Source organism: Carassius auratus, chromosome 1 (genome assembly GCF_003368295.1).
Source record: "Carassius auratus strain Wakin chromosome 1, ASM336829v1, whole genome shotgun sequence".
NCBI classification, from domain to species: Eukaryota; Metazoa; Chordata; class Actinopteri; order Cypriniformes; family Cyprinidae; genus Carassius; species Carassius auratus.
In genome coordinates, this window is record NC_039243.1 from 16,234,096 (window position 1) to 16,247,682 (window position 13,587).

General features: G+C 41.9%; 1 protein-coding gene across 11 annotated transcripts in view; it reads left to right on the forward strand.

Annotated features, from left to right (window-relative positions):
• Positions 1-13,345, forward strand: part of dcun1d2b (DCN1, defective in cullin neddylation 1, domain containing 2b) — a 19,816-nt gene extending 6,471 nt beyond the window's left edge. For all 11 annotated transcript variants that reach the window (XM_026255423.1, XM_026255371.1, XM_026255415.1 and 8 more), the window contains 4 exons: positions 544-674; positions 1,163-1,245; positions 1,563-1,659; positions 11,900-13,345. In XM_026255423.1, coding sequence (XP_026111208.1) covers positions 544-674; positions 1,163-1,245; positions 1,563-1,659; positions 11,900-11,982 — 394 coding nt within the window. In that variant the 3' untranslated portion in view covers positions 11,983-13,345. The remainder of the gene's footprint in view (positions 1-543; positions 675-1,162; positions 1,246-1,562; positions 1,660-11,899) is intronic.
• The last annotated feature ends 242 nt before the right edge of the window (positions 13,346-13,587 follow it).

Sequence of the window (13,587 nt, forward strand, 5' to 3'; positions counted from 1 at the left end):
TGTGCTGCCCGAAACATGAGTGATTTAATTTAAACTTCAAGCTAATGCATTTGCGTAATTTATAACAAGGCCTGTTATGTATAATGTGTGAGATATGTTTTCTTTGTGCATAAACTGCATTTTACAGTAATATTATAGACTGTAAACATTTTGCATGAAGGCTTGTCCAGATAGTCTGCGTTAAACTTCAGACTTCCCTGAATGAGCGTATCTGATGATAGTGACTGTAATGGGATAACCGAGTGTGATTGAATTTAAATGTATGACGTTTCTTACATTTACAGAATAAAGACATGACAGTAACAGGTTACAGATTGTGATGGTGTGGAATCGGCCAACTAATCGATTATGAAAATAATCATTGTAGCCCTACAAGAAAATAACAGTATTAATGTTACAAATTTCATCAGCAGATAAGCAGCTCTACAGAAGACAATAAAAATAAATAATAAACTACAAATAAGAAATTAGATCTTACAATGACGTTTTAAGGCAATTTGACAAGACAGAATTTATGTGTTTTTCATGTGTTTGTTTGTCTAGGTGTGATAGTCCAGAGAAGCTGAAGAGTCTTTTACCCAGACTAGAGCAGGAGCTGAAGGATTCTGGGAAGTTCAAAGATTTCTATCAGTTCACGTTTAGCTTTGCCAAGAATCCTGGTCAGAAGGGTTTAGGTGAGTGATTAGTGCTGTTCCCTACACAGGGATTGTGCTCTAGTAGTGTCAGTGTTTGCATAGAAACACCAGTGTATTTAGTTGGTTTCCATGGAAGTTTGTTTCTATCACCGGAAAAAAATAAAGGTAATTGTGACCCTTTTTTTCACAATTCAGCCTTTTTTTCTTTCAATTATGAGTTTACATCTCGCAATTTTATTTATTTTTTATTCAAGCCTCAAAATTAATAAAAAATTAATACTACTAACAATATTTTTTTTTTACAATTGCAAGTTTATATCTCACAATTCCAAAATTTCTTCTCAGAATTATGAGTTTATATCTTCCAATTCTGGCTCTCATAATAGCGAGAAATAAGTGAAGATAAAAAACCCTCACTATTACCTTTTTTATTATTATTTTTTATCCTTTGGTGAAAACAAGCTTCTTCGGGTTTGCAGTGACCTTGATTCTTCACCCAGTTCTCACAGTGTCTCGCTCTGCCTCAGATCTGGAGATGGCTGTGGCCTATTGGAATCTCATTCTCACCGGACGCTTTAAGTTTCTAGACCTCTGGAACACTTTCCTTCTGGTACATCACTTATTAAATAAATATAATAAATCCACAAGTTCTGTCATGTCACACACACACACACACACAAGTGTCCTCTGTGCAGTAGGAACACTCTCACCACATCACTGATCTGATCTACATACTGAACCAAAACGTTCTATTTTTGGTGATACTCTGTATATTTGATGCTGATTTAGTTTTAGTAGTTTGTAGTTTGAGGCTGATGCGTTTCTAAACCACGTGTTCCTATACATGTGCGGAGACACTTGATGCATGATGAGAACACTGAAGAACTGATGATGGTTTTGCTTCTCATCCATCTTGTTTCTGCAAAGGAGCATCATAAAAAATCCATCCCTAAAGACACTTGGAACCTGCTGCTGGACTTTGGAAACATGATTGCAGATGACATGTCCAACTACGACGAGGAGGGTGAGTCTGATTCATGAACTTACTTTTATAAAGGACATACTTGAACTGGATATTTGGTGAGGAAAAATGCAGGACGGACTTGATTTTATAACAGCCATGTGACTGGATGAAGATTATACAGTAGAGATCAAAATTTGAGAACAATCTATAAATACTGAAATATTTTTCTGAAATATTGTTAAATTTTGTTCGCTCAAAATTTTAAGTAATATTAACTGTGGGTATACCACAGTTATACTAACATTTTTGACAAAATAACCAAGGCATTTCAACAAAAATCTACATTTTATGTAAAGCACAGTGATCAAAATTAAAGAACAGTTATCACTTCAGCACGAAAGAAGATTACAAAAATCTTGGAGGGTTACAGCTGTCAGAAATTAGTAGGAATTGTAGAAGCCCTGCTTTGAATGACTTCAGCACATCTGAAGCTGCAGGACATCACTAGTTTCTCACACTGCGCTGGTGTGATCTTGGTCCACTCTTCTTCCACTCACTTCTATTGCTCTGTTACTGTTGTGGATTTCTTAGCCAAAACTTTGTTGCCAAGGACTTTCCAGAGATTTATAGGTGGATTTAGATCAGGACTGTTTTGCAGTGTGAAGTAGACATTGTTCTGAATGAAAATTGCAGGCTGATTGGGAGGTGTTTGCAGTGAAGGAATTACTACATGTTACTAAAGGAGGTTCTGATAAACATTTGCATTCACTCTGCAGTGTAGCTGTATAAAGCCGCGTTTCCACCGCAGGAATTTTACCCAGGAACTAGGGACTTTGGCCTGGTACTCGGTGTGTTTCCACCACAGGAACCAGGAACCAAATAAAGTTCAGGGTAAAAAAAAATGCCCCTCAGAAAGTCCCTGCTGGCGAGGTAGTACTTTTTCAAAGTTCCAGAACTTTGGGCGGGACTTGGATGCTAAAGATCCTGATTGGTTGAGTTTACACAGCATTGTGATTTCAACCACCATTTACTCGGATAATTTTCAAAATATTACTGTTATTGTGGCATGAAATGTAATTTTGAAAGTATTTCAGCCGAGAATGTAGTTGTTTAAAATAGGGATGGGCATTCGATTAAATTTTCTTAGTCGATCGTCGGGAGAATTAACGATCGATTATCGATTAATCATTAATATTTTTATAATATAATTATTTAATTTTTATAATAAAAAAATGCAATGGATACAAAAATACAGCGTGTTTTTCCTTGGTGAGACCTTTATTACAAGATCAACTTGTGGCAGACAGTTAAACTACGTTCAGGCAAACCGAACATATATCCGCGTGCATATGCAGTGCTCTAAAGCAGCGGAACCTGCAGCTGCTAGCAGGCGTTCTTAACCCTTTCGAGTCGATTAACGCATATATGCGTTTTGAGTCTGAATAAAGTGCTTCATTCTTTTTTCTGAGGAAATCCATTTCTCAAATCATCAACCACATCACATCTTTTTGGGGTGAATTATGTCTTAGTCCTCTCATCGCGAAGCAAACAGTAAAATAAAATAAAAACTTGAAGAACAGTCTCGCTGCCTTTTCTTCTGTGTGTGTGTGTATTCAAGCCGCGCGCTTCAGTTTGAATCTGAATAGCGCGTTCAGCGCGGGGGCGTGGTCACATTAAATATAATGAAGGAAGATATGAAAAACAGACATTGCGTTGTTTTCATATGGATTACTTTATCTCAGAATATTTGTTTTTCGGAAGCACTTGTTTAGTTTAAAAGTAGACATTCCAGGCTTTCTATAGATGTCTATCTCATGTCTCTTCGTTGAGTATTCACGGAGTTACGGTTCATTTTAATGAAATGTTTGTACATGACGATCAGCGGAGACAAAGACTGTAGACAGTGCACCTTGTTTGTTATCTTTATTTTATAAGTGCACAAAGGTTTTTTGTTATTATGTCTGTATCCAAAAAAAACTAGACCCTTTACAGATTCGATTGATGTATTGCTCTTATCTGTACGATTAAAACAGAGTGTAATTTATCAGGGGTTATCAGGAGAAAATGACTCAAAACGCATATATGCGTTAATCGACTCGAAAGGGTTAAAGCCTCATGAAAATTTGCCGGGATGCATAGGTACATCATTTGAGTCGTGGCCGTGTTGTACTTAAACACGGCATCGCAATGTTTGCAGTTAACTAGTTCGCTTTTTAAATCAAAATGGTCCCACGCCACACTTCGCCGTGACATCTTCATGATTATTCTTTGAAATCAAAACGGAAGATCACAGATAACCGAGTAGGGTGTCAAATATTGCCCCATGGTGGTAAAATATTTAATTGCTGCCACACAGTGAAATTCATTTAATTGCTTGAAGACTCGCACTACGCAACGCAACCTGCATTAGATTAAAAAAAATGCTTTAGATTAATCGATAACAAATTAACATGATCGAGGAAAATCTTAACGATCAATTATCGATCGTCGATTAATCATGCCCATCCCTAGTTTAAAACTCAAATCTGTGGTTTATTTATAAATATGGCGCCTATTTAAAAATGTGTTTCGCCGAGTTCAGAGACGTGAGCTCCACACGATCAGCGAGAGCTCAGTCCTCATTCATCCGCCGAGAGCAGCCTCACCTCAGCTAGACCTTCTGATATGTGCCACTGGCTTTGATGTCTCTTTTGTGGGTTATACATAAAATATAATTTGTTTGGGGTAAATCTAACAGATAATCTTTGGTCTGTATTCAATTTATCTATATGTTGAAATGAAAATAAAAAGGCAAATTGATATAATATTTAATTTCATTATGACTGTATATATGCACATTTCCCTGAACTGAGTACATTTCTGCAGCTATTATTATGTTCAAATGAAAACGAAAGGAGGCAGTGGTATTTGATATCCTATTTCGTTTTATTGAAAATGTACAGTGAGGAAAATTGCAGTAGTCAAGGTTAGCAGACTGAAGTTATCAAGTACGCTGCTGTTTGCTGAATTACAGGATTTTTGTCGTCGCGGACATAACACTGCTGAGTTGAATGCGCAAAGTCTGAACTACTGAGGATGCAAGTCCAAAATCAGCGCACTTTGTATTGAGAAACGCGCACAGACCTACGTCACTAGTCTATTTGCCTAATCTTCCCGGTACTTTAGACCGCGGTGGAAACGCAAAAAGCAACAGGTCTGGGGGGAAAAAGTTCCTGGTACAAATTTTTTTGAGTAATTTCGGTGGAAACGTGGCATAAGAGTCTCAATTCCTGCTGCAGAAAACACCCCCAAACCATGATACTTCCTCCTCCACCTTTCAGTGGCTACGTTTAGTTGCACAATTTGTGGTTCAGTCGGACGGAATTCATTGGGGTTGCCTGTGGATGAGGATCCAAAACAAGGTTGTCCTGCACCACTTCACAGTTGCTGAGTGAAAGGAGAGTATTATTATGACTGGACACGCATTTATACAACATTTTATTCAAAAGGAAGAACAATAGGTTACTGTCGTAACCCCGGTTCTCTGAAACATTGAGTGGAGAGATCCACCTATGGGAAGGGCATCCGTACCTGACCTCTGCAGAAGCATCCAATTGCACCAAGTCTGGCTAGACAGACAGAAGCGCGCAGCCAATGCCAGGTAAGGCCCCGCCCCCTTACCTAGGGTTATAATAATGGCTGCAGCGCTGCTATTCTCCAGTAAGTATATTCGCTTCTCGTGTGGCAACCGGGGCAAAGCTGGTGGATCTCTCCACTCGATGTTTCAGAGAACAGGGGTTACGACAGTAACCTATTGTTCTCTTTCATCATCTCGTGTTCGAGATCCACCTATGGGAGAGACATGGACAGCTCCCCGATTGCCCAATACACTCACAGTGAGGTTCTGAAAGCCAGAGAAGGACAGTCGTCCCAAAGAGGCGGTGCCTGACACGTCCCATACTCATGAACGTGCAATACTGATGCACCATATGTAGCACATGAAAAAAAAAAATGTTATCATCACACATGATAACCAATGTGCATATAATTACACCCAGAAAAGGACTGTAAAAACATGCTTAGTGACAGGGATGTGCATGGCCAGCCGGCCCATTCACTCCTTCATCACTTTCAACAGGGTTGCAAGGAAGGGCTAAGAAGACCCCACCCCTAAAACCGAATGTGCTACCGAGATGCTGGTGACATCCAGCCGGTAATAACGCACAAAGGTATGAGAAGAAGCCCAACTGGCAGCGGAGCAGATGTCCTTAGGGACACTCCCCTAAACAAAGCCCAAGAGGTGGCAATGCCCCTTGTGGAATGAGCTCTGATGCCCCCTGGTGGCTGCATTCCCTTTGATTCATAAGCCAAAGCTATAGCATTCACAAGCCAATGTGAGAGGCATTGCTTAGAAATAGGATTCCCTCCATGAGGGGGTGCCCATGAAATAAAGAGCTGGTCGCTCTTCCCGAAAGCACTGGTCCTGTTCATATATGTCCGTAAAGCACGGACGGGACACAGAGCATTTAGCCTCTCATCCTCCGGGGAGGAAAAAGGTGGAGGGTGAAAAGCGGACAGCTCCAACACCTCTGAAGTAAACGGAGGGAAGCACTTTGGCATGAAGGCCGGATTAGGCTTAAGGGAAACCATATCTCCACTAAGAGAGAATTTAGTACACAAGAGATGAACCGAAAGTGCATGCAGCTCACTGACACGTTTGGCTGATGCCAAGGCCAAGAGCAAAGCTGCCTTGAAGGACAGCAGCTTTAGGAAAATACTTCCAAGAGGTTCAAAAGGATATTGAGACAGAGCCTCCAACACCATGGAGAGATCCCACTCAGGAACAGTCCTTCTGATGACTGGCAAGCTGCGACGGGCACCCTTCATAAATCTGCGGATTAGAGGATGCTGCCCGACTGTTGAGCCCTCAAAGCCCACATGACAGACCGAAATCGCAGCCAAGTAGACCTTAATTGTGGAAAAAGACCTGTCTTTTTCCAAGAGGTCCTGGAGGAAACACAAAATATCAGGAACTGAGCCCTGATAAGATGTGAGACCACGCCCATCACACCACCCTTCAAACACTCGCCACTTACTGCCATACAAGGATCGCGTAGAACGGCCCTGGCATTCTGTATAGTAGCAATCACACGCGGCGAAAGCCCAAGTGTGCTTCGGTTCATCCTCTCACAGGCCAAGCCCAAAGAGCCACCCTGTCCGGGTGCGGGTGATAAATCTCCCCGTTCGCTTAGGACAATAGGTCCGTGCAGGGGTGGAGGCGCCACGGCTCGGCATATAACAGGGGGATTATCTCCGCCAGCCATGGTGCTTTGGGCCACCTGGGTGCTATCACAATGAGAGACAGGCCCTGCTCTCTCACCCTGGCCAGTGTAGGAATTATCAGGCACAGGGGAGGAAATGCATACAGCAGCACTCTGGGCCACAGGTGGGCCAGTGCATCGACCCTGAGGGGCGCGTCCACGTACTTTAGCGAGAAGAACATAGGACAATAGTAGTTTTCGCACAAGGCGAATAGATCTACGGTTGCCTGTCCGAATCTCATCCATAACACCTCCACTATCTGCGGGTGAAGGCGCCAATCTCCGTAGATTGGGTTTCCCCTTGATAGAAGATCCGCGCCTTTGTTTAGAAGGCCCGGAACATGAGTCGCGTGTAACGACAGGAAAACCCGTCCGCTCCACACTGAAAGCTTGTAAGCTAGAGCATGAAGTTTCGACGAGCGCACGCCGCCCTGACGGTTGATATAAGCCACTGTCGTGGTATTGTCGCAGCGTACGAGCACATGATTTCCCTGCAGGCGAGGCAGAAAATGATTCAGAGCTTTCCATATGGCCATATGCTCTAAATAATTTATGTGCGCTGAACTTAGTCTGCTCGGCCACAGACCATTCACCGTTCTGCCCTCCTGGGTGGTGCCCCAGCCTGTTAATGACGCATCTGTCGTCACAACTTTTCGCATCATAATCGTCCCCAGAGGGGTTCCCTGTGCGTAAAAGTCTGCTCTCTTCCAGTGGCACAAGGCTGCCGAGCAGGCGCGCGTCACTATTACAGAGCGGCAAAGATCGCGCATCGGGCTTAAATGTAGTAACAAAACCCATTTCATGAATGCTCTCATTCTCAGGAGTCCCAGCGGTACAACCTGGATAGATGAAGCCATAAGACCCTGCAGCCTGAGCCATGTGCAATATTGTACTTTCGCCCCCTCTCTGAACTGCGACAGACAGTTCATTAGAGAGAGAACTCGCTCTTGCGAGAGACGCGTTCGCATGAAGACTGAGTTCAACTCCAAACCCAGGAAAATGACATTCAGACTGGGTGTAATATTGCTATTGCTCACATTGACTTGGAACAATAAAGATGTTCAGGTGTCCTGCAACACTTTCTCTTTCGATTCGGCTGTGATGAGCTAATCGTCTATGTATGTCAGAATCCTCAGACCTGACATTCTCATGGGTGCTAAACCTGACTCCGCGCGCAGACAGAAACACAGAGGGCTTAGACTGAGCACAAACGGCAGAACTGTGAATTCGTAACATGTGCCTTGGTAGGCGAAACGAAGAAATTTCCTGTTTGGCGGATAAATGCTTATATGGAAGAAAGCATCTTTCAGGTCGACCGATGTGAACCAGTCGTTCGGTTTTATGGCACGAGCGAGCGAGCCATGAGTCAGCATTCTGAAATTGTATTTCCTCAAATGTTTGTTCAACACACGAAGGTCCAAAATAGGGCAGAGAGCGCCATCCTTTTTTGGGACCAGGAAATAACGAGAATAAAATCCCTGATTCATCAGACTGGGGGGCACCACCTGAATTGCTCCCTTGTTTAGGAGGGAGGATATTTCCTCTTTCAGAATGTGTGAGGCATTCTCTTCCGTGTGTGAAGAGAGAACGCCATTGAAATTGCGGGGGTTTCATTGCAAACTGCAGTCTGTATCCCTGCATTATAGTACGCATCACCCACTCGGGAGCCGAAACAGTTTGCCAAGCCCATTCGTGACTCGCGAGTGTTCCAACCCGAGCCGCAGCGGGGCTGTGTAAGCCCAGCTGGTTTATTTGTGATGCAATGGTGCTATCTAGTGGACACACCAGGGGCAACATGCAGGGGTTCAGACAGATTGCCTCTCTCCGCAGGGAGATGGACTCTCTCTGTGGAGAGAGATCCTCTCCCCATAACGAATTCATTTGGTTAGTTTGTTTTAATGTTTTTTTTTTTTTTTTTTTTTTTTTTGTGTTGGGGAAACACTGGGGCCGAAGCTTTTATTGGTTGGGTGAGGGGAACAGAGTTTATGCGATGTGGTGACACTGCTTTTGCACTTTTCCTCACAACAGGCCCCCTGAACATGAGGGGGGAACACACACGGTTCATTAAACACATAAGCTGGGCAGCCTCGAACAGAGAGGAACCGATCCATCCACAGGAGACCCTGCGTCTTTTGAACAGGGGTCCTGGGACAGGAAGAGAGTCAGAAGGGCTCAGGCCCGTGAACACGGACTCGATGTCCCCATCAACCGAACATCAGACAGGCCGCTTACGTTTCGAGTCGATGGGGGTGGGGTTAGATGGTTAGGCAAACGCGCAGGGGGTGCCTGGCGTGGGGCCGCCTTCTTAGGAAGACATAACTTGAAGGCCTCGTCCTCCTTCTTATTGTCGTCACACCGTTGTTGCGATGCGCCGCTTCTCACTGTCAGGAAGGCCTGACAGGTTAAGCCAGAGCACGCGCTCTCCCACCACAGAAAGCGCCATAGAGTGCCCGGAGGCTTGGACGGCCTGCCGAGCGTTACGAAGGACGAGGTCGTTCACCGTGAAGATCTCCTTCCACAAGGGTAGAGAAGGAGTTCCCTTTTCTAGCTGCTGGCCTAATTCGTCCAAAATATCCGCCTGGTAAGTGGAGAGGAGAGACATTTGCACAATTGCACAGTCCTTTCCGTTTCGTGGTTCAATCCAATGGAGTGTTTACATGCACTCTCAATCATATTAGAAGAGGAATAAAGCACCCCTTTCAATCCGATCAAAATTTCATTCCGATTAAGGAGTTTACATTAAGGCTTTTCAGTCCTATTAAGCCATCAATCTGATTAAATATTAATTATTTGGTTGCATGTAAACGTAGCCACTAACTTTCTTTACGCACTTGGGCTTCAGTCTTTCCCCAGTTTGATGAACATATTTCCCATCAGACCCAGATAAATGAAACTCTCTCTCATCACTAAACGTGTCAAGACAGATCCTTACCAATTCCAGCTGCAGTGTTGAACCGATTCCCCATTAAGAATCTCTGTATTGTCCTGTCTTCTTCTGTATTTGTCTTATGTTTTTTGGGGGACTTGAATGAAGGAGTGTCATTGTAAACTTGCAGTATTCAAGAAGTCACAGATTTGCAATGATCAACTTATCCTGCAGTGGCTGAAAGGGTCATTTCCCTTCCCCCTATACACTTAATTTAAGAAATATGCTTAAAAACTGACCTTCCACTCCTGTTAGGATAACTTCAATTAAACAGAGACCTTGAAGACCTAGGAAATTATAGGTTGTTCTCTAGTCTTATCTCCACAGTATATACAGTATTGTTCAAAATAATAGCAGTACAATGTGACTAACCAGAATAATCAAGGTTTTTCGTATATTTTTTTATTGCTCCGTGGCAAACAAGTTACCAGTAGGTTCAGTAGATTCTCAGAAAACAAATGAGACCCAGCGTTCATGATATGCACGCTCTTAAGGCGGTGCAATTGGGCAATTAGTTGAATTAGTTGAAAGGGGTATGTTCAAAAAAATAGCAGTGTGGCATTCAATCACTGAGGTCATCAATTTTGTGAAGAAACAGGTGTGAATCAGGTGGCCCCTATTTAAGGATGAAGCCAACACTTGTTGAACATGCATTTGAAAGCTGAGGAAAATGGGTCGTTCAAGACATTGTTCAGAAGAACAGCGTACTTTGATTAAAAAGTTGATTAGAGAGGGGAAAACCTATAAAGAGGTGCAAAAAATGATAAGCTCTTCAGCTTAAATGATCTCCAACGCCTTAAAATGGAGAGCAAAACCAGAGAGACGTGGAAGAAAACGGAAGACAACCATCAAAATGGATAGAAGAATAACCAGAATGGCAAAGGCTCAGCCAATGATCACCTCCAGGATGATCAAAGACAGTCTGGAGTTACCTGTAAGTACTGTGACAGTTAGAAGACGTCTGTGTGAAGCTAATCTATTTTCAAGAATCCCCCGCAAAGTCCCTCTGTTAAAAAAAAGGCATGTGCAGAAGAGGTTACAATTTGCCAAAGAACACATCAACTGGTCTAAAGAGAAATGGAGGAACATTTTGTGGACTGATGAGAGTAAAATTGTTCTTTTTGGGTCCAAGGGCCACAGGCAGTTTGTGAGACGACCCCCAAACTCTGAATTCAAGCCACAGTACACAGTGAAGACAGTGAAGCATGGAGGTGCAAGCATCATGATATGGGCATGTTTCTCCTACTATGGTGTTGGGCCTATTTATCGCATACCAGGGATCATGGATCAGTTTGCATATGTTAAAATACTTGAAGAGGTCATGTTGCCCTATGCTGAAGAGGACATGCCCTTGAAATGGTTGTTTCAACAAGACAATGACCCAAAACACACTAGTAAACGGGCAAAGTCTTGGTCCCAAACCAACAAAATTAATGTTATGGAGTGGCCAGCCCAATCTCCAGACCTTAATCCAATTGAGAATTTGTGGGGTGATATCAAAAATGCTGTTTCTGAAGCAAAACCAAGAAATGTGAATGAATTGTGGAATGTTGTTAAAGAATCATGGAGTGGAATAACAGCTGAGAGGTGCCACAAGTTGGTTGACTCCATGCCACACAGATGTCAAGCAGTTTTAAAAAACTGTGGTCATACAACTAAATATTAGTTTAGTGATTCACAGGATTGCTAAATCCCAGAAAAAAAAAAATGTTTGTACAAAATAGTTTTGAGTTTGTACAGTCAAAGGTAGACACTGCTATTTTTTTGAACACACCCCTTTCAACTAATTGCCCAATTGCACAGCCTTAAGAGCGTGCATATCATGAATGCTGGGTCTTGTTTGTTTTCTGACAATCTACTGAACCTACTGGTAACTTGTTTGCCACTTAGCAATAAAAAATATACTAAAAACCTTGATTATTCTGGTTAGTCACATTGTACTGCTATTATTTTGAACAATACTGTATTCTTAGAATAATATCCATCAATGAATTGTTCACAATAACATGTATAATAAGTGTATAATAAGTGTTAATTGAGATTTTATGTCCGTGTTTAATTGTTTTGTCATCAGGTGCGTGGCCGGTGCTCATTGATGACTTTGTGGAATTCGCTCGGCCGATCGTGACTGCAGCAAATCACAAGACTCTATACTGAGCGCTTACAGCGAGGCCTCTCTATACTGATTTTTTTTATTTTTAAATAAAAAAACAACAACAAATCTATTTAAAAAATATATATATTAATAAACAGAGAGAGTTTGTACATTGAGTCTGCTGCTGTCAAGAGGCTTAAGATCAGAGGCCTCCCAGACTGAGATACATCACCATGATCATGTGTGCACTGTCATCAATGAAGACCTGAATCTGTCTAGCCTCATAGCACACTTACATCAGTGTATTCAGTCTCAGTGAGTCAACTGCATGTCACAAGCTCAACATATAGATGCATGTCCAGTTATCTTGTCATTTATACAGTATTAACTGTGCAGAACTTTACCATGAGAAAGAGCAAATAGGCTTCATTTAGTCATGTGACATCGACAATCAAACAGGTCTAGGTTGTGTTTTGAGATTTCACCATTGATTTCACCAATTTTCTGAAAATATGATCACCGTCAGGCCATCCAAGACGTAGAGGAGTTTGTTTCTTCATGGAAGCAGATTTGAAGAAATGTAGCATTACATCACTTGCTCAACAGTGGATCCTCTGCAGTGAATGGGTGCCATCAGAATGAGATTGCAAACAGCTGATAAAAAAACATATAATCCACTATATCCACTATAATCCACGCTTGCTTATGGACTCAATGAATCAACCAACGGTTGGAAGTTAAAAATGCTTTGATGAATTTGTTTCTTTCAAACACTTGATTGATGGACTGAAGTAGTGTGGATTATTGTATTGTTATTATCAGCTGTTTGAAATCTCATTCTGATGGCACCCATTCACTGCAGTTGATCCATTGGTGAGCAATAGATGAAATGCTAAATTCTCAACTAACAAACTCATCTACTTCTTGCATGGCCTGATGGTGAGTGAATTTTCAGTTCTGGCTGAACTAGTCCTTTAATCTCCACTCACATCACCAGCAGCACTATCACAACACTCAGAGTATAGATAGAAATATCTAGGACAAGAAAAAAAGTATTTGGACTAATGCGTCTGCTGTGTTTCAGTGATCATTCAATCTGAACGCTAATGGACATCATTCTCATGGGTTTCTGAATTAATATGATCATGAATGAAATAAAGATAAGAGCCATCATTCGAAAACGCTGATGAGATCCTGATTGTTCAGATAGTTTGACTCGTTTACAGGTGTCTGTGATGTCAGAGGAGTGTGTAAATCAGAGATCACCCTCTGTGTCTGCTGTTAGTCTGGATGAGTTTCTAACACTTTATTTTCTACACTTTGTGATATCCGTCATCTCACAGTGTCAGTTCAGTTCAGCACATCATAACAGTGTTATGTATGTAGGTATGTATGTATGTAAATAAAGGTTATTTAACAAAACTCATTCTCCACTATTATTATATTAATGCTGTGGTTCAAGTAAGAAAAAAAACATAGCTACGTGTTCTGTGCTAAACTAACTGAGACTTGTCATGGCACATTTCGCTTTGGATAAAAGCGTCTGCTAAATTATTAAATGTAAACAGAAATTGATAAACTGGTAAGTTATCAACATAAAACAACATTTGCAACCCATTTAAATTCTGTAACATGTTTCTGAGTGACAGTGAATGAGGAAACTGGAA